Here is a 24,042-nt window from a genome sequence, read left to right as displayed (position 1 = left end):
CGGGAGGCTGAGGCAGAAGAATCGCTTGAACCTGGGAGGCAGAGGTTGCAGTGAACCAAGATCGTCCCATAGCACTCCAGCTTGGGCGAGACTCCGTCTCAACAAAACAAAACAAAACAAAACAAAAAACAAGCAAAGCTAATATTCTAGGCCAGGCGGGGTGGCTAACGCCTGTAACCCAGCACTTTGGGAGGCCGAGGCAGATGGATCACCTGAGGTCAGGAGTTCCAGACCAGCCTGACCAACATGGTGAAACCCCATCTCTACTAAAATACAAAAATTAGCCGGGCATGGTGGTGGGCGCCTGTCATCTCAGCTACTCAGGAGGCTGAGGCAGGAGAACAGCTTGAACCCAGGAGGCGGAGGTTGCTGAGCCGAGATTGCCCCACTGCACTCCAGCCTGGGCAACAAAAGCGAAACTCATCTCAAAAAAAAAAAAAAAAAAAAAAAAAATCTAACATTCTAGTTGAAAGAAAGCAACACATAGATGATGTAAATTACACATAAAAACCCATTCACTGAGGTTAAATGAAAATGTCTGCTGGAGTATGCCAAGGGGACCTGAAAGGGCCTCCTTCTGAGAGGGCGTCGTGGGAGGGCTTCAAGGATGGCCGGAGGGTGGCAGGGATGTCGCGCCTCGTCTGGTTCGTAATGTCTGAAGCTCTTTGGTTCCGTTGTCTTTCACACCGCCACCTCGGGCTCGCTTTTGCGCAGGGCCACGTGGCAAAGTTTTAGTTTAACCGCAAGTCGGCCCACTGTAAACGGTTAATAACCGCCTTCGTGGACCAGGCCTCTTTCCTCCATCTTTGTGCGGGCGGGAGGTGGGGCGGGGACGCCAGGTGTAGCGGACAAGCGGCGGGTAGATCCGGGCCCCCAACCCCAACGTCAAGTTTTCAAAAAGCCCGCGCGTGGCGCCCCAGGCCGCATCCGCTGGGAATGGCCCACAGCGAGCCCGCTGCTCTCTCCCCTGCAAAGCCCTGGGCGGCAGAAGGCGCGGGGGTGGCAGGCAGGCTCTGCATGCGGGGCGCGCCGGGGCAAGCGCGCACCGGGGAGCGCGCCCGTCCAACAGCTGCCGAAAACGGAAGTGGGTGCGAGGGGATCACGGTGATTGGCTGAACTGACATGTCTCTCAAGGGGCTGGCGCGAACGCCACTGCGGAGTTGGGCGCGGGGGAAGAGGAAAGGGGAGGGGGAGAAACACTGGGAACAGCCGCGGTGCTAGGAGGAAATGAATCGCGGCGGTGCGCGGAGGGCAGGGAGGGACCCATGTCAAGGGACAGTAGAGCGCTCGGGAATGAGAGCGGGCTGGCAGAAGGGGAGGCGGGAGCGGCACAGCCCGCGGGCTTGAATAGACCGCGGAGGGCGGGGAGTCCGTGATCTAGAGCGGCGCTGCGGCGCGGTAGGCGGGATTAAGGGGAGCGACGCGGGGATTGGAGGGCAGCCCTAGGCTGCCGTACGTCGGCGGTGACGCACGCCTCGGGGAGGGTGCGCGCGCGTTCAGCGGCCTCTTTGTGTGGTGCCCAGATAGGGGAGAGGAGGTGGCGGCGGCGGTAGCGGTGGCCTTGGTTGTCTTCCAGTCTCCTCGGCTCGCCCTTTCGCCGGCACCGCTCCCCTTCCCTCCCCCTTCCTTTCTTCCTTCCTTCCCTCCCCTTCCCTTTTTCCCTTCCCCGTCGGTGACCGGCGGGGGTGGCTCCAGCAACGGCTGGGCCCAAGCTGTGTAGAGGCCTTAACCAGCGATAACGGCGGCGACGGCGAAACCTCGGAGCTCGCAGGGCGGGGGCAAGGCCCGGGCCTTGGAGATGGAGAATTCCCAGTTGTGTAAGCTGTTCATCGGCGGCCTCAATGTGCAGACGAGTGAGTCGGGCCTGCGCGGCCACTTTGAGGCCTTTGGGACTCTGACGGACTGCGTGGTGGTGGTGAATCCCCAGACCAAGCGCTCCCGTTGCTTTGGCTTCGTGACCTACTCCAATGTGGAGGAGGCCGACGCCGCCATGGCCGCCTCGCCCCATGCCGTGGACGGCAACACTGTGGAGCTGAAGCGGGCGGTGTCCCGGGAGGATTCGGCGCGGCCTGGTGCCCACGCCAAGGTTAAGAAGCTCTTTGTCGGGGGCCTTAAGGGAGACGTGGCTGAGGGCGACCTGATCGAGCACTTCTCGCAGTTTGGCACCGTGGAAAAGGCCGAGATTATTGCCGACAAGCAGTCCGGCAAGAAGCGTGGATTCGGCTTCGTGTATTTTCAGAATCACGACGCGGCAGACAAGGCCGCGGTGGTCAAGTTCCATCCGATTCAGGGCCATCGCGTGGAGGTGAAGAAGGCAGTCCCCAAGGAGGATATCTACTCCGGTGGGGGTGGAGGCGGCTCCCGATCCTCCCGGGGCGGCCGAGGCGGCCGGGGGCGCGGCGGTGGTCGAGACCAGAACGGCCTTTCCAAGGGCGGCGGCGGCGGTTACAACAGCTACGGTGGTTACGGCGGCGGCGGTGGCGGCGGCTACAATGCTTACGGAGGCGGCGGCGGCGGTTCGTCCTACGGTGGGAGCGACTACGGTAACGGCTTCGGCGGCTTCGGCAGCTACAGTCAGCATCAGTCCTCCTATGGGCCCATGAAGAGCGGCGGCGGAGGCAGCAGCTGGGGCGGTCGCAGTAATAGTGGACCTTACAGAGGCGGCTATGGAGGTGGGGGTGGCTATGGAGGGAGCTCCTTCTAAAAGAAAATTTAAAATGCCTGGGAGTGGCTATTGGGGTAGCTCTTTTCAACAACCCAAGTGGGGTCAACTCCTAAGCCCCACCCCCTCACACACACACCGCCTTCCCTGTTTTGCCCTTGGGGGAGCCACTTCTAAGGCTGCTTACCCTTGGGGGTGTTCCTCTATTTGCCTGCCACCTCTCTTGTCTCTCCCTCTGAAGATGGACTCGGCCCCACATACACATTTTTGTGTTACAGTCATTGATGGACTCTATTTTTTTATTATTACTTGGACCTTGGTCGTTTTTATACTAGCAAAATGTCTTGTTTTAATTTGTGTTTTTTGGGGGGAGGGAGGGAGTGAACTTGCTGATTCTGTAGCAAAACCTGGGCGGGGGTTGGGGTGGGGGGTAGTTTACTTTGTTGTAAGGACTTGATAACCTGGCTACAGCGTTTTCTATGAAATCTACTTGGATCCCATGCCTGAAATTTGGAAGCATATGTACAAAAATCATTTTTACGTTTTATTTTTAATAAATCATTGTGTTTGACCGTAAATGTCTAACATTTTTTTTCTAGGATCCATTCCGTACCGTTTTTAAGGGATATTTGTTTAAGACTTTACGTGTTAATTCTTTATTCTTGATGTGTACTTAGAGAAACTTAAGAGGTCCTGTGGGTTCCCCCCCTCCTCCTGTTGCCCTGCTAGTTGCGTGTTGAATTATATCCCTTACAGGCAAAACTTTTGAAGTGGTGGATGTGGCTTTTTAAACTCTTAAGTTTCTGTGCATCCATCTCTTCTACTAAGCGATTTGCTTATCATCTTGACATGGTTGGTCATTTCTATGACAATTTACTTCAAACTGTGTACTGTGTAGTTCTATATAGTTTGTGTTAAGCATGTCATTCATATAAACTGTTTAAAATTTTTCAGATGGCCTAGTTTCATCTCTCTTACTGGTTTATCTGTAATGAATGGTTAAAAATAAGGGTTATATTTTACCCTCAGATGCGTTTTTGTACTTTAAGAGCAGGTTTAAACGGTTTTTTCCCCCCCATATCTGAACTGTTGTTCTCATGGAAATCCTTTTCCCGATCTTTGTAGCACCACCTACTGGCAGAATGGCAGAGTAGCTGCGAAACAACTTGTTTAAAAACTTGCTTAGGACAATTGAATCAGATATAGAAGTTTTGCCATCAGAATTCTTTGCAGACTTGGAAGTTACACATTTGCTTGTAATGAGATGGGCTTCACAGGAATGTAGTTGCCAGTTCATATCACAATTGCCCTTTCTGTGTGAGGTTTGAAAATGTAAACTGCTATGCATAGCGTGGGCAATCGCCCTAAATTGCTATGACAACTAATGAACCAGCTACGTATACTGGTATTTTAGGTGCAAGTTGTAAAGCAAAATATCTGTGTATTCTGCTTGGTTAACAAATGTATATTTGTAGCCCTTTCATGCAATAGCATTCAAGTTGTTGTTTATAAGAGAAGAAAAAACTGATAATAGGAGAAAATTGCCTTTCTGAATAGAAATATAGAATAGCAACGTTTATGGATATCACAAATAAAGAATTCAATTCTTTACATGATTGAGTGAGAGTATGTATAACCTGGTGGGTGGGTTCAGAGTACCTTTTAATCTAGTGTGCTTAACTTGATGTTATGATAATATTTAACTTAAATATTTGACTTAAATATTGATGTTGAAGGCTCAAAGCTATACTAAGAAGCTTTCTGAAAGATTATTGGGCTTTAAAATAAAATAATATTTTAATATTGAACCATTTTTTAAGTTTTTGTCACTGTTCAATTCCTAAAGGTCTAGTTCTTGCCAGGTTTTATTTTTTTTCTGATTGACAGGGCTTTTAAAGAAGTATGAAGAAAGGTTAAGATTATTAGGCTAGGTTATGGCTGCTCAGTAGTCACTGACAAAGGGTAGCGGATGCTTGGTACAAATAGTGTTATATCCTACGACAAATGGGGTGAATGTTTTTGCACATTGATGTGATTAACACATAGTCAAATCCTTTGCTCTCAAATAGTTCTACAGTTTCCATACATTTCTGTCTTATTTTTTAATTCTAGTGATATACAAATTACATGTGGGCTACTTCATTTGGTAATTTGGTCCAACTTTTTGTTGGCTGTAGAGTGGCCTCTAGGATACAAAAAATGATTCTCTGAGATTTTTCGTTGCAATTGTTAAATACTACTCTGCTTGACTTACTCAGTTTTGGTGGGAAGACCTGGGTCAATTGGAATAGTAGTTCACCTTTCTCAGGGTTTTCAGTTTAATAAGGTTATTGTCATTTTATATTCCCAACATGGGAATATAGTGGCTTCTAAAGTTTGCAATTGAATTATGTAAAAGGATTTTCTGTTTATTAGGAAGGCAACCTGTCGTGTTCATGGTATATTAACACTTCATTGTCATGTGTCTACCCTTAAAATTGCTATAAACTGTAGTGAAGAAAAAAGCATAGTGGTATTTAGTCACTTCTGGGTTCCTCTTGTCACTTTATATGCAAAAGCATTTTGGCATGTGGGACTTGGGGAGGAGGGACAACTGGTTGTATGTTTTGACCCCTTCCACCTATGAGAATTATCTGAACATTATTCAGATTTAAGAGTTCATGGGAGCAGGTGGTACAGAACCTAGTGTTGAATATAATTTTCGTGCTATGCTTGAATGTATTTTGACGGATAAGCAAAATAAAAGTGAACCTCCTGTTTGTAAACCTCCTATTTTTCATCTTAATGTGAAGATTTTTTGCATTTACATTCTTTTAAAATCTAAATTCAGTAGTCTTTAGTTGAAAGTGGTTTGAAAGGCAGTTAAAGATGATACAGGTTGAGTATCCCTTATCTGAAATTCTTGGGCCCAGAAGTGTTTTAAGTTTGGATTTTTTTCAATTTTTGAATATTTGCATTATATTTACCAGCTGAGCAGCTCTCATACAAAAATGTAAAATCCAAAATGCTCCAATGAGCATTTCCTTTCAATGTCATGTCTGCACTCAAAAAAGTTCGGATTTTGGAGCATTTTGGAGTTTTTGATTGGAATACCTGTAGTGTTTCAGGTCATTTAAAAAGTTCTCATTGGTACTGATTTACTGTATCCAAAAAAAAAAAAAAGCTTGCAAATGGTTAAGGTTCACAGTGAACTATCAAATCAGAGTGACGATTCACAGTGATAACTATCAAGTCAGAACGACTATACTGATTGTACCCATTCACCCATTGTTAGTGATTTGGAACATCTCATATTCAAATCTAATTTTCATAATTTTTGTTTTTAAGTAAACCTAAAAATTAAGGATACTCGAGAATTTTGCTTTATGATTTCCTTCAAAACCGAAGTGACAGTATCAGTTACTGGATTTGTAGGCTTTTTTAGTTTACCTTTTAAGTGTGCTTAAGTTTTGAGAATTTGCATTTTAGGTTAAATTTTGTCTGCCTGTGTCTGCTGATTGCAGATAGGCATTTGCATGTTGGATTTTGAGCAGAACTGCATCTAGACTGCATGGATTTTACCCAAAAAAACAGCACTTGCACTTAGGATGTCTTTCTAAATCTTAACCAACTTACTGAACCACTTTAAGGTGCTCATTCGGGAAATTTTCCTCCTCTTAGCCTTATTTTGGCCTTTTGAAATAGCAACAAAGACTGCCTTGTCAAATAACTCGTTAGCTGCCCTGCTTTTGAGTGAACTTCGTATTTGTCTTAAATGAGAATGTAAATGTTACAAGATAAAACATTTATTATAAAAATATATTTGACAGCTGCTATTTAAAAAGGAATTCCAAACTAGGAAGATTAGAAAGGGCAATTCTCTATTTTCCACCTATTTTTTAACTTTCATTTGAAGCTAGATGATTTGAACCTTTAGGAAAAGGATTCAGGAAGACACCTTTGGTAGTTATTCTTAACTGCTTCCTTCTCTATTCAGGCAGACTTTCTTTGTCTCTTTGATTCTTTTACCACTTCGTATGGTTTACTTAAAAAGTCTATCTGAAATAGGTATCATTTGCTGCTCTAAAGTTCTCAAGTGTAAACTTCTGCCATTTAAACAGTGTGCTTATTTCCCAGTGTTTATCATCAGTTTCATTGGGTGATAGGCACCTTTGTGTAAGACAGTTCTATGTCTCAGCAGTGAGACAAACGCGGTTGCTGTCTTCACATATCTTGCGTTCTTGTTGGAATTCAATTTATTTTGAGATGATGCATCTTTTCCTTTACAGCATTGGGTCACAATATCATATTGTTCACATCATCCAAATTGAAGTTAGTTCCATTGTCATTGAATGTATATTCTCTGATGAAAATTAAGATTCTTCTCCTTAATTGGTTACTTTTTAGAAATCAAAGGTATATTTTGTCTTTGATGCTTATGTTGCAAATCTAATTTGCTTCATAGTGGGTGTCTGATTTAATATTTCATAGCCCTTAAGGACATAAATTTGGGCATCTAATAGATCAAATTCTATTCCTGACACAGTCACTTTATAGCACTGCGACCTTGGACAAACTGGCCCGAGCCTCACTTTCCTTATTTGTAAAAAACAGGCTATAGTAATACCTACTGCATAGGATTGTTGAGCAGATTCAATGAAAGAATGCATATAAAGAAGGGCTTACTGTAGTCTCTGGTACACAGTAATCTTACTATTTGGCCCCTAAGGAAGAAGTGGGACAGACTATCAAAAGGCATACTTTTATATCTTAGTACCCGAGACATGCATGGTCTTTAGGCTTTCCTCTTTACTTGCTGGGTGAGCTTCCATGTGGTAGTTATCTAAATCACTGCCGCTTCAACTCTAGTAGGAGAGAGATGAATCATGTTAGCTATCTGTAATGTTTTAAGTATTTGTTAATATTAGGAAGGTATAAATAATGTGAGTGTTGAGAGGTGACTTCAGGCAGAAAGAAGGATCAAGAAAAGCATTGTGGAGCATATAACATTTAATCTTAAAAGATTAAGGTTCTCATAGAGAAGGTGGGAGGAGAAAGAGGGCATTTTAGGTAGAGGACAGATAGGCAGAAACATGGAGCATATTCAGAGAAGTATGCTTATTGGATGCCCAACACTAGGTACATTTACAGATGTTCTCATTGCATCATTTAGTAACCTTCCACTTCACAGATAAGGTCGCTAAATCTCATGCCAGAAAAGTAACTCCCAAGGACCCCCAGCTGGTGACATGATAGAACTTAGAGTTGAATCCAAGTCTGACCAATTCTAGTCATTTTGCTCCTTTCATTAAGCTTCATTGACTTCCAGATAACAAATGACTAATTTGTACTAAGATAAAAGAGAGTTGTGAGAAATAAATTGGGAAAATTAAGTTGGAACCAGATTACTGAGGTCTTTGAGTAGTAGGCTAAGGAGTTTGGACTTACCTGGTAGGCAGTAAAAGTCATTAAAGGTTTTTGAGCAACAGTAGTGGTAGTGAAACTAACAAAGATTAGTCCAGTAGCATTGAGTAACATAAATGGCAGTGGGGGATGTTTCAAAGTGGCAAGTTTGCTAAGACAACTGATGTTAACCAGGTAAGAGAATGAGAGCATGAACAAAGAGGTGGCATTGGAAATAGACTGACAGAGAAGAGGTAAGTTGTGAAAGCATAACTGACAAATGATTGGATATATGAAGAATGAGGAAGAGGGAGTAGATTAATCAAAATTACTGTGTGAGTGAGGATGGCGATGCCGCTGGTAATAGAGAAGATTTAGAAGGAAGATTTGGACATAGTCAAAGATGCTGGTAGCACATTGAAGTGTTGTGTCTTGCGCGTATAGCTTTACAAAATGGCCATTGTGCTGGATATTCTTTTTGCCCTTTCTGATCCACTTTCCATCTGTATCTCTCTTGCTCTGTGTTCCTGGCAGGTTGACTACTAAAGAACTGCATACTCTCTTTTCTGGCTTTATTCATGGTGGGTTTGGACCGTGATACAAAGGTGAGGCTGAAATATTTGTTCCTGCTCTTTCTCATAGACTTAGCAAGAGATTGTCAGTGACCACAGCTCTGCTCCAGTGCCTCTAGGTCTTTTCTGACTTCCCGTAACTGTCTCCTATTTGCTGGATTCTCTAGTCCCAAGATGGTTCAAACCTTGTTGATTTGCCTTAACTGTGTCCACACCCTTGTAAATAGTTCCTTTTATTAAAACTCTTCAATAACTGAATATACTGTGGTCATCTCTTCAGTGAAATTTGAAAAAAAACTTTCACATTTTCTAATGACTTGATCTTCCAACACCACCAGACGTGAAGACCTAGCTATTTGCACTAGGTTACTACCCCTAAATTCAGTGCCTCCCTGTTTCTTACTATGTCAAATTAAAATTTGTTACCCTTCTGCTTTTTGATTCTGCTGGAAATACAGAGGAAAAAGACAAAAATCCCTGCCCTCAAAGAGCTTATATTTTACTGGGGAGAGACAGGCAATAAGACATAATAAATTATATGGTGTGTTAGAAGATGAGAAGTATAGAAAAAATTACGGTGAGGAATGGTGAGTGTTGCAAAGGATGTTTGTGAGGATAGCATACTTTAAAATAGGGTGGTATGGGTAGATCTCGCAGAAAGTGACATTTGAGCAAAGACTTGAAGGAAATGTGGCAGTGAGCAATATAGGTATTTAGGGGAAGAGAAAGCATTCTAGGTAGAGGAATAGGAAGAGCAAAAGCCCTGAGGCAGGACTGTGGCCTCTGAGGAACGCAACTTGTTCAGGGTTGCTGGACCTGAAGGAAGAGGAGAAAAGGAATAATGAGGCCAGAGAGGGGCCAGATCATGTAGGGACTTGTAGGTTGTTGTAAGGATTTTGGCTTTTACTAGATGAATGGTGAGCCGTTTCAGTTTTGAGCAGAGGAGTTCCATGATCTGATTTGAATTTGAAAAGATTCTCTCTGCATTTCTCAAAATTCCTATTCCTGTCATACAGCTGCTTTCAATGAAGGTTTATAAGGAAAGCAATTGGAACTACTTGGATAAGGTATAAATGATCCACAATCTTTTCAACTCTAACATAGGTATATACATACATATGTTGAGAGATGCTGCTTTTTGGCTACAATGAATCTTGAATTGGGGGTGCGCAGAAAAAGTTATATCTGGCCTGAGACTGGTATTTTTTAGAATGGCCTACTTGCATGGTTGGCCCTTATCTGAACATGTGGATTTAGGGGTATTCCCACTGTTCACTAACTAATAAAGGTGGTTTACCATACCTAGACTGTGCAAACAAGATGATTTATGCTAAATACCTGCTTTCCTTCTAGTAGTATGGAATTTTGATACATGCCAGGTAAAGGGTGTCTATATGACCAAACTCCCAGTGAAACCCTTGCATACTGAGTCCCTAGGCAGAAACATCACTGGTATCAAAATGCTCTGTGTGAATCTTCATGGGAGGGAGAGATCCTAAAGAAGACTGCACGTGGATTCCTCCAGATTCTGCTTATGTCTTTTTCCTTATGATCCAACTGTGTACACTTACTGTGTCACTGTAATAAACTTTAGCCATGAGTACGATACTTAGTGCTGAGTTTTGTGAGCCCTTCTATCAAATCTCTGAATATGGGCTTGGTCCGGGAGATCCCTGACACAGCTAGATTTTTTTTTTTAAGAGTCACCAAGTTAATTGGAAAACATCAGGTTGTGGATAGAAGAAGCAGTTGGGCAACCTGTCACAGAAGTCAGCCAGCTCTGTCTAGTGGAGAGCTCTTCTGAGCTGTTTCTGCTTTGTTAATTCCTTTTCTTTTCTCCAAAAGCTTCCCTCCATTTGGTTTTGTCACACTTTATACATTTGTAACAAATTGCTGACAGGAATTTGTCTATCAGGTTATGAAAAATGGCAAATGAGAGTAAAATTATGGATTTATTTATTAAGAACTATTAAAGTGTTCATATGCTCTGGGACACCATTACTAGGAATTTAACCTAACAGATAGTTTATTGAAAAATTTATTAAAAGGAAAACAGTCTTTGCATAAAAATTACAACGTGGCAAAAAATTGGAAACTCAAATATTAGGGAAATGTTAACTGAGGTCTGTCAGAAGGTGGAATATTAACTCAGTGTTATCAGGTGAATGAATTAACAAGATGTGGTCTATACATACAATGGAATATTCAGCCATAAGAAAGAATAAATTTCTGGTGTGTGCTACAAGATGAATGAACCTTGAAAATATGCCAAGTGAAATAAATCCGACACAAAAGGACATACTATGATTGCGCTTATATGAGGTACCTAGGGTAGGCAAATTCATAGAGGTAAAAATGGAAAATAACTGTTTAAGGGGTACAGAGTTTCTTTTCAGATGATGAGAAAGTTCTGAAAATGGATAGTAGTGATTGTTATACAACATTATGAATGTACTTAATGCTGCTGAATCGTATATTTAAAAATGGTTAAAATGGCTTTTTTTCCTTTTTTTGGAGGCAGGTTCTTACTCTGGTGCCCGCGCTGGAGTGCAGTGGCATGATCATAGCTCACTGCAACTTCGAACCGTGGGCTCAAGTGATCCTCCCGCCTCAGCCTCCCCCGTAGCTAGAACTGACTACAGGCACATGCCACCACACCTAGCTAATTTAAAAAATCTTTTTATAGGCCGGGCGCGGTGGCTCATGCCTGTAATCCCAGCACTTTGGGAGGCCGAGACGGGCGGATCACGAGGTCAGTAGATCGAGACCATCCCGGCTAACACAGTGAAACCCCGTATCTACTAAAAATATAAAAAAATTAGCCAAGGCGTGGTGGTGGGCGCCTGTAGTCCCAGCTACTCGGGAGGCTGAGGCAGGAGAATGGCGTGAACCCGGGAGGCGGAGCTTGCAGTGAGCTGAGATCAAGCCACTGCACTCCAGCCTGGGTGACAGAGTGAGACTCCGTCTCAAAAAAAAAAAACAACAAAAATCTTTTTGTAGATATGGAGTCTTGCTATGTTGTCCGGGCTAATATTGAACTCCTGGACTCAAGTGATCCTCCCACCTTGGCCTACCAAAATGCTGGGATTACAAGTGTGAGCCACCACACCTGGCCTAAAATGGCAAATTTAATGTATATTTTACACAATAAATATTGTAATGAAAAAATATTTAACGTAATAAATATGTAAGTATATTAAAGTAGTGGGATTAAAAAATTGTATCTTTTAAAATTTTTTTAAAGACAAGCTCTTGCCCTGTTGCCCAGGCTGTAGCACAGTGGTGCAATTATGGCTCACTGCAGCCTCAAACTCCTGGGCTCAGGCGATCCCTCTGCCCATGCCTTCCAAGTAGCTAGGACTACAGGTGCACACCACTATGCCTGGTTAAGTTTTAAAGTGTTTTTTGTAGAGATGAGGTCTCAGTATGTTCCCCAGGCTGGTCTCAAAACTACTGGGCTCAAGCGGTCCTCTCTCCTTGTCCTCCCAAAGTTCTGGGATTACAGGTGTGAACCACCATGCCTGGCCAAAAAAATTTTTTTAATGAAATCATGGGACATTGAAATTACTTATTTGCAAATATTCACAATTATGAATACCTTTTAAAAACTCCGTAGAATTATTAAGTTCTCAATTTATTTCTGTTCTCATATCATCCTCCCTCTCTCCCCAACTGGAAGGTGCCTCTTCTTCCACCGAGTTTCCATCATACCTTTTCTGTACTTGACTCTCATACTTTTTACCATTGTATATGCCTATGTCTAATTTTCTCAAACAGCTTGTATGCTCTTTGGCATTATATTAATATAGGATTTATTCTGTCACTCTCTGGTACAACCTGCATAGTAGACATTCAGTGAGACTTAGTTGACTGAATTATAAGCATGCTATTTTATGAAAGTAGAGATTTACCAAAATGTTTGAGCATACTTGCCCATGGGTTTTATATCACTTAAAGTGTGTGCCTCCCTCAATTCTCTGTACTTGCTAGATGTGCAGACCCGATCTCACCCACATACACATCATTGTATTCTTGACTTTGGGGCTTTTCATCATTTATTTATATTTTATCTTTTTATGTAAAAGCCCAATTTTCTATGGATCCAGAAAGGAAAGAACTGCAGATGTGAGGCAGGGGCAGCAGATAGAGGAGAGGATCATTGCAGTCGGTTTAAAGTTGCATATACCTATTGGAAAGTTGTAAGTAAGAAATAGTGCTCTTTCCTGAATAAAATGTCTGTGAAGGAAGCAGATTTTTTTTTCCTTCCTAAGCCACTGGTGTAGTAATTAGGTTTTACTTTTGTTATGAAGAGATGTATACTTTTGCCAGCAGAGGGCACCAGTTGTAGGTTGCAGATTCATAGGAAGACTCAGAGACCAGTGTGCTGGTCTGTGTGAAGTGCTCTGCTTGTTGCTTTAGTTGGTCTGCCCCAGAGCTGCCCGGTTTTTTTTTTTTTTTTTTTAATTCCCTTGGGGTCCGGTGGTACTCTTCCAGCTTTCCCCAAGAACATTCTTTGGCTAGTCCTGGTCAATAAGCTAGGTGCCCAGAGGAATCCAAGTGGAAGGACTTTAGTATAGTAACTGTTGGGAAGCCTTGGATGCCAGCCTGTATGTAATATCTTTAGGGGTTCAAAGCTGTTTTTATTTATCCAGAGGTAAGGTGAAAAGGGCATTAGGCCAGGCATCTGAGGGTCTGGTTCTGCACTGAGCTTGGCTCTCCAGGTAGTTTTGAGCCAGTTACCTTTTCTCTCTGTCTCAATTAGCTTATCTCTAAAATGGAGATAGTAAGATAGGGGTAGTACATTCTGTATATAGCTAATAGTGGCCTCTGAGGTCAGGCAGAACTGGGTTCAAATTCCAGCTTTGCCATTTACTAACAGTGAGGCCTTGGTTCAAGTTATTTAACTCTCAGAACCTCGATTCTCTCTTGTTTAAAAGAGAGATAATAGTCCCACAGGGTTGTGAGAATTAAATGAGAAGGGTACATGTGGAGTGTGGAATACAGGGTCTGGCCCAGAGTAAATATTCAAGGAATGGGAGCTATTATTACCATTCAGGGGATGTTGTCTTAAGTCAAAGGAGATGATGGATATGAAGCACTTTGTAAGCTTAAAAATGCAACACAAATGGCATGAGTGATCATATTCTGGAATCTACTTGGCGTGAATTCTTTTACCTTCAGAGGAAGAGTCTTTATTCCTCTGAATAAGGTGCTGTTTTGTTTATCTTGACTTTTTGGGGTCTCAAGTTCCTTTTCAGTTTCTGCCTGGCTGTCTGAGGGCACTTGGCAAGTGCTCCTGAATGTGAGAGGGCATTTTGGTGATACAGGTGTGGGTGGACCTTAATTTAGCTTTGGTCTTGTCTAGTCCTTATTGGTAATAGTAACCAGTGGAGATGTGAAAATAGCTCCAGGAGAGGCCCTGGTTAATTTTCTTCTTGAACCTAGGACCGAGTGCTCACAGAACTATAGTTTGGTAGCATTGGCATAGACAATGAACATCATAGCTGCTAATGGTTGCTGAGTGCTTATTATAGGCCAGGCTCTCAGCTAAGTGCTTTACATACTTTCACATTCTAACCTAACAACGCTGTGAAGTAGGTACTCTTGTTCTCACCTTTTTTTGATGAGAAAATCGAAGCTTGTAACTTGCCTAGGGTCATGTTTCTGGTAAGTACATTTGGACCTTGCCCTGTCTGATTTTAATGGTCTGGGCTCTTTTCATTGTTCAGGTGATGTTTGCATCCAGCTGTGCATTAGAGTCACCTATGAAGTTCATTAAAATTCCTGTTCCCAGTGGGTGCAGTAGCTCACACTTGTCCATCCCAGCATTTTGGGAGGCTGAGGTGGGAGCATTGCTTGAGCCCAAGGAGTTTCAGTTCAGTCTGGGCAACATAGAGAGACCCTGTCTCTAAAACTAAAGGAAAAAATGTTTAAAAATTTCTGTTCCTCAGGCTCTAATTCTATGGGTGTGAGGAAGAGCTGGACCCTGCAGTGTTTTTTCATTTTTCCAGATTTATTGAGGTATAATTTGCATAAAATAAACCCTTTTTAAGTATATAGTTTAATGAAATGCAGTACTTGTATACAGTTGTGCAGGTATTACCACAGTCGAGATACGGAACATTTCTATAACCCTAAAACTTTCTTCATGCCTATTGATCCGACACCTACCATTTTAACCAGCTGGGCAGATGTTTCTGATGCACAGCTAGGTGTGGGACCATTGTACTGTGTTATGGTGCCTGCAAATGTGAGGAACTGATGTCCTGGAGAAGGAGGGTAAAGGCGAGAAAAGAAAAAGGGCATTTACAAGGAAGAATGATTGGCTCAGCTGTCTTCAGGTAAACTGTACTGGCTCCCTGTACAGAGATAGAGTATGGAAGAGAGAACTTTCTAGATAAAACCCAGCTTAAAGAAGTTTCTCCTCCCAACATGGTTTCTTCCTAAGCCACGTAAGAGCTGAATGATTCTAAACAAAGTTGGTGTAGATAACTGAATAAATTGTTTTGGGGTAGAGATCTGGGGCCACTGGGGACTTTTGATAAGCTGTAGAAGAAGGCTGGGGTGTGGGAAGGACTGGGCTAAGACGGGGGTCCCCAGATCACAACCGGTACTGGTCCGTGGCCTGTTAAGAACTGGAATACACAGCAGGAGGTGAGCAGCTGGTAGGTGAGCATGACCACCTGACCTCTGTCTCCTGTCAGCTCAGCAGTGGCATTAGATTCACCTAGGAGCATGAATCCTATTGTGAACTGTGCATGCAAGGGATCTAGGTTGTGCGCTCCTTGAGAAGCTATCTAATGCCTGATGATCTGAGGTGGAACAGTTTCATCCTGAACCATCATCTCCCCTGACCCCCCACCCCCATCCTTGGAAAAGTTGCCTTCCATGAAACTGATCCCTGGTGCCAAAAAGGTTGGGGCCCGCTGGACTAAGACACTATTATTGCTGGGCAATCTGATGATGGTACCTTTTTCTCCAGACAGATACCACTTTCATTCTTTTGACTCTCCTCTACTGTAAGACTCCAACAGCAACTGTCCTTAATCTGAAGTCCAGTCAGGAAAATTAGCCTAGAGCAAACAGGTTCAGGCTGTGGTCCAGAGAACATTTGGATAATAAGGTAGAAAATGTAAAATGTATCTCTGAAACTGGAAAATATTGGGGGTAGGAACTTTGTGCTAGGAGTCTGGAGACTTTGCTTCCTGACTCAGCTCTGTCCCTGGTTTTGCTAGATAACCTTTCTTCCCTATTTTTTTTTTTTAATTTCAACTTTAATTTTAGGTCAAGGGGTACATGTACAGGTTTGTTACATGGGTATTTTGCATGATGCTGATTGGGGTATGAATGATCCTGTCACCTAGGTAATGAGCATGGTACCCAATAGGTAGCTTTTCAACTACCTTTTAAGGCTTGCTCCTTGTATTAGGCGATTATTGTGTTGCTATAAAGAAATACCTGAGGCTGGGTAATTTATAAAGAAAAGAGGTTTAATTGGCTCATGGCTCTGCAGGCTGTACAGGAAGCGCGCTGGCATCTGCTTCTACGGAAGCCTCAGGAAGCTCACAATCATGGTGGAAGGCAAAGGGGGAGCTGGTATATCACATGATGAGAGCAGAGGCAAGAGTGAGGAGGAGGGTGCCACACACTTTTAAACAACCAGATCTTGAATGAACTCAGAGTGATAACTCATTATTTTGGGGACAGCGTGAAACTATTATGAGTGATCTGCCCCTATGACCCAGTTACCTCCTACTAGGCCCTATCTCCAACTCTGACACTGAGGATTACATTCCAGCATGAGATTTGGATCCTACCAACATCCAAATCATATCACCCCTTTTCCCTCCCTCCATCCTCTAGTAGTCCCCAGTATCTATTGTTCCCATTTTCATGTCCATATGTGCCCAGTGTTTAGCTCCCACTTACAAGTGAGGACATGTGACATTTGGTTTTCTGTTTCTGCATTAATTCACATAAAATAATGGCCTCTCACTGCTTTCATGTTGCCACAAAGGACATGATTTTGTTTTTTTTTATGATCGTGTAGTATTCCATGGCGTATATATACCACACATTCTTTATTGAGTCCACCATTGATGGGCACCTAACTTGATTTTTTGTCTTTGCTATTTTGAATAGTGCTGCGATGAACATACAAGTGTGTGTGCCTTTTTAGTAGAATGGTTTATTTTCTTTTGAGCATATACGTAGTAATGGGATTGCTGGGTCAAAAGGTGGTCCTATTTTTAGTTCTTTGAGAAGTCTCCAGACTGCCTTCCATAGTAGCTGAACTAATTTACATTCACCAGCAGTGTATAAGCATTCCCTTTCCTCCACAGCCTTGACAACATCTGTTATTTTTTGACTTTTTAGTAATAGTCATTTTAACTGGTGTAAGATGAGATGGTATCTCATTGTGGTTTTGATTTGCATTTCTCTGGTGAGTCGTGATGACGAGCATTTTTTCATGTTTGTTGGCTGTTTGTGTGTCTTCTTTTGAGAAACGTCTGTTCATGTCCATTGCCCACTTTTAAAAATAGATTTATATGTTTTTTGCTTGTTGAGTTAAATTCCTTGTAGATTCTGCATATTAGACCTTTGTCAGATGCAGTTTATGAATGTTTTCTCCTATTCCGTACACTGTTTACTCTGTTGATAGTTTCTTTTGCTATACAGAAGCTCTTTAGTTTAATTAGGTCCTACTTGTCAATTTTTGCTTTTGTTGCAATTGCTTTTGAGGACTTAGTCGTAACTTCTTTGCCAAGGTCAGTGTCTAGAAGGGTATTTCCTAGTTTTTTTTCCTGGGATTTTAATAGTTTTAGGTCTTACATTTAATTGTTTACTCCATCTTGAGTTTATTTTATTTTATTTTATTTTATTTTTTGAGACAGAGTCTCACTCTGTCACCCAGGCTGGAGTGCAGTGGTGCAATCTCGGCTCACTGTAACCTCCAGGTTCAAATGATCCTCCTTCCTCAGGCTCCCAAGTAGCTGAGACTACAGGCACATGCCACCACACCTGACTAATTTTAGTATTTTTAGTTAAGATGGGGTTTTGCCAGGTTGGCCAGGCTGGTCTCAAACTCTTGACCTCAGGTGATCTGCCTGCCTTGGCCTCCTCCCAAAGTGTCGGGATTACAGGCATGAGCCACTGCACCTGGCTGAGTTAATTTTTATATATGGTGATAGGGTCCAGTTTCATTCTTCTGCATGTGGATAGCCAGTTATCCCAGTATCATTTATTGAATAGGAAGTCCTTTCCCTATTGCTTATTTTTGTTGACTTTGTTGAAAATCAGTTGGTTGTAGGTGAACAGCTTTATTTCTGGGTTCTCTTTTCTGTTCCATTGGTCTATGTGTCTGTTTTTATACCAATACCATACTGATTTGGTTACTATAGCCTTGTAGTATAGTTTGAAGTCAGTTAATGTGGTGCCTCCAGCTTTGTTCTTTTTGCTTAAGATGAGCTTTCTTTTCTAAATGGCCTCTTCTGAGTGTTCTCTATTCTGTCTACTTCCCGTGAATCGTGAGTGGTGAATAAAGTATGAAGGTGTAGTAGTATGGTTTTGACACATACATTATAATGATATTGGTTAGCATGGCAAAAGTGGGTTGCAGGGAAATTTTGCAGGGTTTTTATATTGGCTCTTAATAGTTGTATTCTGAAACTTGAATACCCACAACTCTTACATATTTCCTTTTCGGATCTTTTTTCTTTCTGTCTGGTGTATTAGATGTGGCATTTCCTCACCCTCCTGTAAGGCGAATATGTAAACGTGGGTATGTGCAAAGGAGTTATCTCTTATGTCCCTTTTATGAATCACCCGGTTGTCTTCCTGGTGGATGTCTGAACTCTGGCACGGATTCCGAGATTCAGTTTCCTTATTTGTGATGTTCAGTTTTTTTGTGGTCCCTGTGATTGACCTCAAGAGGAAATATCTGGAGCAGGGCCACAAGGCTGATTAGAGGAGGAAGGGACATAGAGGGAACAAGATATGAGGGGTATTGTTGTGAAAGGAAGAAGTGAAGATACAGCCCTGTAGGGTGTAAATGAAATTATCCAGGCCTCTTCTCACTTGAGAAAGAGTGAGTGTGAGTAATGGCCTCGTCTAAGAGAACGCTGAGGTGCCAGGGGAGGTAATCTTTGAGAATAACCCTGTAGCCAGTTTGAGTTCAGGAGGCTATATAAAGTCTTAGTTACTGTTACTTTCTGTCACCCCAGTGTTTCTCTCTTCCTTCTGTGGTTTCAGAGCTTTGTAGTAGTGAAGACATTTAACAGGTTAAAATGATAAGAATGATAGATTTACTGAACGTCTCTTCATACTTTCACCTACATCATGTTATCCTCCTTGAAGCCCCCTACAAAACATTAGAGCCTAGTATTTCTTCTTAAACAATCACACAGATTACTCTGAGAAGAGAAACAGACCATTTAAAACATTTTTAGAATCCTGTGATTTTGGAGCTGAAAGGGACTCTAAAGACTGTCTGGTCTGACCCTATATTGTGAATGAGTAGCTGAGCATGAGGTCCAGAGTGTGGAGAACACTACTCAGGAAAGTCACTCACCCAGTGAGAGCTGGTACAGATTTGGAAAAGCCCAGGGGTGTCTTGAGGGGTCCCAGAAGAGAGATGCTCATAGCTGATTTTTCTGAGGCATTAGGGTAGCTTCTGCACCACTTTTTGCGGCTGATTGCCCCAGTTACCTCTAAGCCTCTGTGGCTAGGATATACAGACTGGCCTCCTGCCTTCCACAATATTATGTTTTAGTTTGGGAAAGAAGATTTATAAATAATGAATTAGCCAAGACAGTATATTAGGTGTGAGATGACAATACAGGACAGTATAGTTTGTAGCTATTTTGGTGGTGATTGGCTGTCATTGGTATGATTAGGGAAGGTTTTATGAAGACATGGGATTTTGAATAGCCTCCCAGAAAGACTCAAGGACTGGGATTGGAGAAGCCTTTCCAGGCAGGGAGAGTTAAATTAGTCTAAATCGAAGCTTAGCAGCTGGAGATTACAGGATGTGAAAGATCTTTGGCTGGATATGGGGGTTCAGTGGGAGACTTACTAGTTGGAGCCACAGCTTAAGTTAAATTCCAATATGACAGATTTTAGGAAGATATTTTAGGATTGTGCTAAGATATTTTAGGATTCATTGTGGTAGCTTTACTGCAGTAGTCTTTGGCCTCTTGGAGTAAAATAGGGTTTGTTTTAGTTTCACCTATTTGTACTACCTCTCTTTTTCGACTAATTTTCCAATTTCTCTCTGTATTCTTTTAATTTCTCTCTGTGTTCATCTCACTTCTGTCAGGTGCTTTTTCCTTAACTTCTCCCCATCTATCAGACACTCAGAGCTATTATAGAATTTGGGAGGAGGATTTGGAACATAAACTGTGACCTACAAGTGAATTTCCCCAGGTGGATGATAAACTCCACTGCAGGCCACAGAGGGGCCTCCTCATTCCAGCAATCTGGCCAGGCTGACAGACTCATAGCCTATGGGGGCAGGGGAGGGTGTAGGGGCCAGTATTTCTCGGGCTAGTGACGAACTGCCTGATTCTTTGCAGCCTAGACAGAGGAGGCAGGAGCCCCAGGGGCGGGCTAATCGCCTGGGCTGGGGATGCCTGGGCAGATGCAGAGGCAGCTGGAAAGGTGGCAGTGCACCTGGGTCGCTGGAGCTGCCGTTCCTAGGAGACCAAGGAGCAGCAAGCCTGCGGGGGAGGGGGGGAGCAAGTGGGTTGCTGCTTTTAGCAGCTGAAAGGGCTGCAGGGAGCTCTGGGTAAGACATTTTCTGCTGCTGCTGCTTTTGCGGTAGAAGCTGCTGCGAGTAAGTCAGAGGAAGGAGGATTGAGAAGGGAGGAGGTTTCACTTGCAGCCATGCTGAATCACTGTTGCTGATCAGATCTCCCACTGGTCTGCTGGGAGAATCAAGAACAGAACTAGGATCCCCGGGTGCATGCACACAGTTTAGCGGCTACCACCCTGACTGGGCCTCACGCAATGGAGGGTGAAAGGTATGTATGTATAAGTGTGTGCTGTGTTGTGTGTGTATATGGTAAATGTGTGCTTGCGGTACAGCCACCAGCTTTTGTGTTTGCATTGGCTAGGCAGGGTTGGAAGACCTGGCCACTGATGGATCTCAAAGGGCGGCAGAGCAAGAGCAGGAAAGCCGCTTTCCAAACCACCCATTCCAGGGCTTGAATCTCCAGAGATCTGGCTTCCGCAAAGGCAGGTCTGGGTTTGCTAGGCAGCGGAGCACCCTGAAAGAAGGGACTTCCTGGCTGGTGTTCGGGAATAGTTTCAGCACAGGCTGAATTAGATTGCCTTTCTCAGGCTGTTTCAAGGAGGCGTTTCCCTTTCCTGGCTACTTTCCCGGGGTGTTTTTTCTTTGGTGGGGGGTTTTTGATGTCATAGTGGGGCTGGCCTGACATAGTGTACTTGCATTTTCACGCAGGAGTGCTCGAATCTTCAGCAAGCATGCCATGCTGATGGCTGTGTGTGTGTGTGTGCGCGCAGGCACGCCGTGTATGCCTATATACACACACATTCAGGGATGAAGGAGAGAAATCCAGTCAGATGACACTTGCTCTGAACTGAGTTTCATATTTGTATTGAAAAGTTTGTGAGTTATACTGGAAGGTCTGTGCTTCCTCCATCAGGGGTTTCTTTTGAAATACGAACCAGCAGAAAAGATTTCAAGTACTTTTGTTGAGCTGGATCTAACTAGCGAGGCAGTTAGATCCTCGCAGGCACACATATCTAAATTTTTAAATTGTTATCTGAAGATCTGAATCTTTCATTGTGAAGGTGCTCAGTGCAGTGCAGAGGTGACATTCCTCTGTCTATGAAGTAAAATATCTCTTGAGTGCCAACCTCTTCATTCTTTGGTCTGCAGTTGGTAGAGTACAGGGCTTGCCATTTTATCCGAGGAGAGAACACTGCAGGGAGGGGTCCGGCCATGGCAGTGCACCACTGAGGGGAAGGCTGCTGCTCCAGGTTGTCAGTTTGATGCAGACATTAACTATCTGGTTAACAATAATAGGCTCAACTAAGTCAACACTAGAGAATATCTCAGTGAACACTTTCCTTTTCATGAGTTGTTGTGACTTCTGCATCTCACAGGGCTCAGTGATGCCATTGAACATCTCTAGACCCTATTAGAACTGGCATGATGGTTGAGTGTCATCTCATTCTTTTGTCTGTAGAGGCCCTGGGAATTGTGTTTCTTGATGACTCCCACAGGAAGAGCCTGGGACTCACTGTGCTGCTGGTGCATCATCTTTCTGGGTGCTCTTTGCAACAGGAGTTTAGTGTTGAACTGCATGTGGCCTGCTGGGTAGCAGAACATATGAAGGCCTGTTTCCTAAGTGTGGGGCAGAGGTGAGCAGTGTCTTTGGTCCCCAAAACAGATCCATTGATCTGGTAGATGGCAGAGAATGGGGCTGATGTGATGAAGGTTTAGAGATTCTGGGCCATGCCTATTTGCTTGATCTGTGGTGTAACTGGGGTTGAGAGATCAGTGTGAGACTACTAGCAGCGGATCAAATGGTTTTGGGCACTGTGTTCCCAGTTCTGTGTTCAGAAATGTAATGAGTCCCTGCCCCTGTCCTGGGGCCTCTCCGCTGGGATGGCTGATGTCTATGGCTTTAGAACACCAGGTTGCACATGTTCTTGTACTTTTCCTCTGCTGAAGGCAGATGGTAGACAAGAAATCCAAACCGAGCAGCTTCCAATGTTCACCAGGTCACCCAGATCATACCTTTTGTTCCTGCCTCAAGCCCGGCTTACTATGCCAGGCATTCAAGTCTTCTGAACTCCAACTCCTGTTCCCATTCCCACTGCTCACTCATAAACCTACTAACAATTCTATTGATCTCGTTCATGATCACCCATCCTATACATTACTTCATCTAGCCTCATATCCTTAGCTCCCAGAGTTTCTTTTGCTGGATGTCTTTCCCTTCTAATTTTGCAAAAGTTATCTATCAAGGTTATTCTAAAATTTTACTTTATCTTGGAAACTCAGCTTTTCTAGTCCTGGCTGATGTTCTTCTGAATTCTAATCCCTCTAGTTTGTATCTCATAGTTGGACACTGAATGATAGGCCCACCAGATCTTTTAGTGCTTTTATTTCATCTATCTTAGCAGTCCCCAAACTTGGAGACAGGTCCTCAAGGGCAAGGCTAGTACCTTGTACTTCTACATATGCCCATTGACTACTGTGTGTGTACACAAATAGCAGGTCCTGAATAGTTATTAGCTGATTAACTAATAACCTTTGTGTGAAGCTCTGATAACTAAAAAGAAAGTTGGTGAGAGAAGAGACCGAAGCCTTTGGCCAATAGGTTCATCTTTGGATATCAGCCTTATTATCTTAGCATGGGTAACTGACTCCATGGAATGCTTTGAGGTAGGGGGGAGAACAGAGGGAAGTAGCCTTGTTTTGCAAGTTCCCTGGGAAATTGAGGTCCGGAGAAGCTGAGTGACTTGCCTAGGATCACATGTCCAACCTCCAGAGACTGGAGGGATCCTGAATCTGGTGCTTGTTCCACACTTAACCTGCTGAGTCTTAATCGGGGCTGTTTTTAAGCATTACAAAATTTCAACCAAGAGAATGCTAATGAACAATTTTTTTTCTTTGCCATGAGGGTATGAAAATACTTTGTACCTTGAAAGGCTATTAATTAAAAGCATGGGCTTTGGAGTAACTTAGACCTAGTGGTGAATCTACTTTACAGTGTGACCTTGAGTGTGTCACACTGTTTTCAGAACTAATTTTTCTCTTCTGTGTAAAGGGAATAATAACAGTACTTATACTTCATAGAGCTGTTGTGAAGATTAAATGATACAATATGTGTAAGGTACCTAGTAAAGTTTTTTAGGCACAGAGTGAGTACTCAGTAGATGGTAGTTGCTATCATCATTGGTATCCACCTATTGCTATGTTGTAGCCTATACCTCGCTGCTGGGTTACTAACCAAGGCATATTTTAGGACCTCTCTCTGTTTATCATCCAAAGCAGATTATATAGAACCATTTCCATGAGGAAATGAGGGAGCTTATCATCTTGCTTCTTACCTAAAACTATCTCCGTATAGTAAGTTACCCCATAGAGCTTGGCATTTCTTCTTTTAGGTTTCACCAAGATCTACCTTAATCCTTCTTTTTATAGACAACCTGTGGCATCTAGTTGCCTCAGTGATTTGGAACCATGGGGTGGATACATGTTTGTTCAGGCCAAAATCTCAAGAAGAACTTGTGAATTTGCACTAACCTTTGCTGTATCTTTCTAGATTTCCAGGTCTCTCCTGGAACTTATGATACTAAGTCTTCCCCAGTTCCCTCTGTGGGAGAGTCACTGTGGCTTGACCAGTCAGACGAAGGTGATTTTGTCTTCTGTTTTGCAAAGGGAAAGGGTCT

The 24,042-nt window shown here is 43.1% G+C and overlaps 2 protein-coding genes across 8 annotated transcripts in view; both read left to right on the top strand.

Moving 5' to 3' along the window:
- The window catches only part of KLHL3 (kelch like family member 3), a 287,169-nt gene that overhangs the window by 144,311 nt on the left and 118,816 nt on the right, over nucleotides 1-24,042 (top strand). For 2 of the 7 annotated variants that reach the window (XM_030927616.1, XM_030927615.1), the window contains exon 1: nucleotides 20,360-20,636. The exons of 4 other annotated variants lie outside the window; for them this stretch is intronic. In XM_030927616.1, the coding sequence (XP_030783476.1) occupies nucleotides 20,623-20,636 (14 nt within the window). In that variant the 5' untranslated portion in view covers nucleotides 20,360-20,622. Of the gene's footprint in view, nucleotides 1-20,178; nucleotides 20,637-24,042 lie in introns of those variants that run through there. One more of the 7 variants, XM_010388061.2, reaches the window with a different exon arrangement.
- On the top strand, nucleotides 1,473-4,278 carry HNRNPA0 (heterogeneous nuclear ribonucleoprotein A0). The gene has a single exon (XM_010388065.2). It carries the CDS (start codon nucleotides 1,799-1,801, stop codon nucleotides 2,702-2,704), a length of 906 nt encoding a protein of 301 aa, XP_010386367.1. The 5' UTR covers nucleotides 1,473-1,798; the 3' UTR covers nucleotides 2,705-4,278.

This window comes from Rhinopithecus roxellana, chromosome 3, assembly GCF_007565055.1.
Source record: "Rhinopithecus roxellana isolate Shanxi Qingling chromosome 3, ASM756505v1, whole genome shotgun sequence".
Taxonomy (NCBI): Eukaryota; Metazoa; Chordata; class Mammalia; order Primates; family Cercopithecidae; genus Rhinopithecus; species Rhinopithecus roxellana.
This window is presented reverse-complemented; position numbering and strand designations above follow the sequence as displayed.

What these genes read in the sequence shown, in the direction of transcription:
- HNRNPA0 (XM_010388065.2), top strand. Translation starts at nt 1,799, where the DNA reads ATGGAGAATTCCCAGTTGTGTAAGCTGTTCATCGGCGGCCTCAATGTG.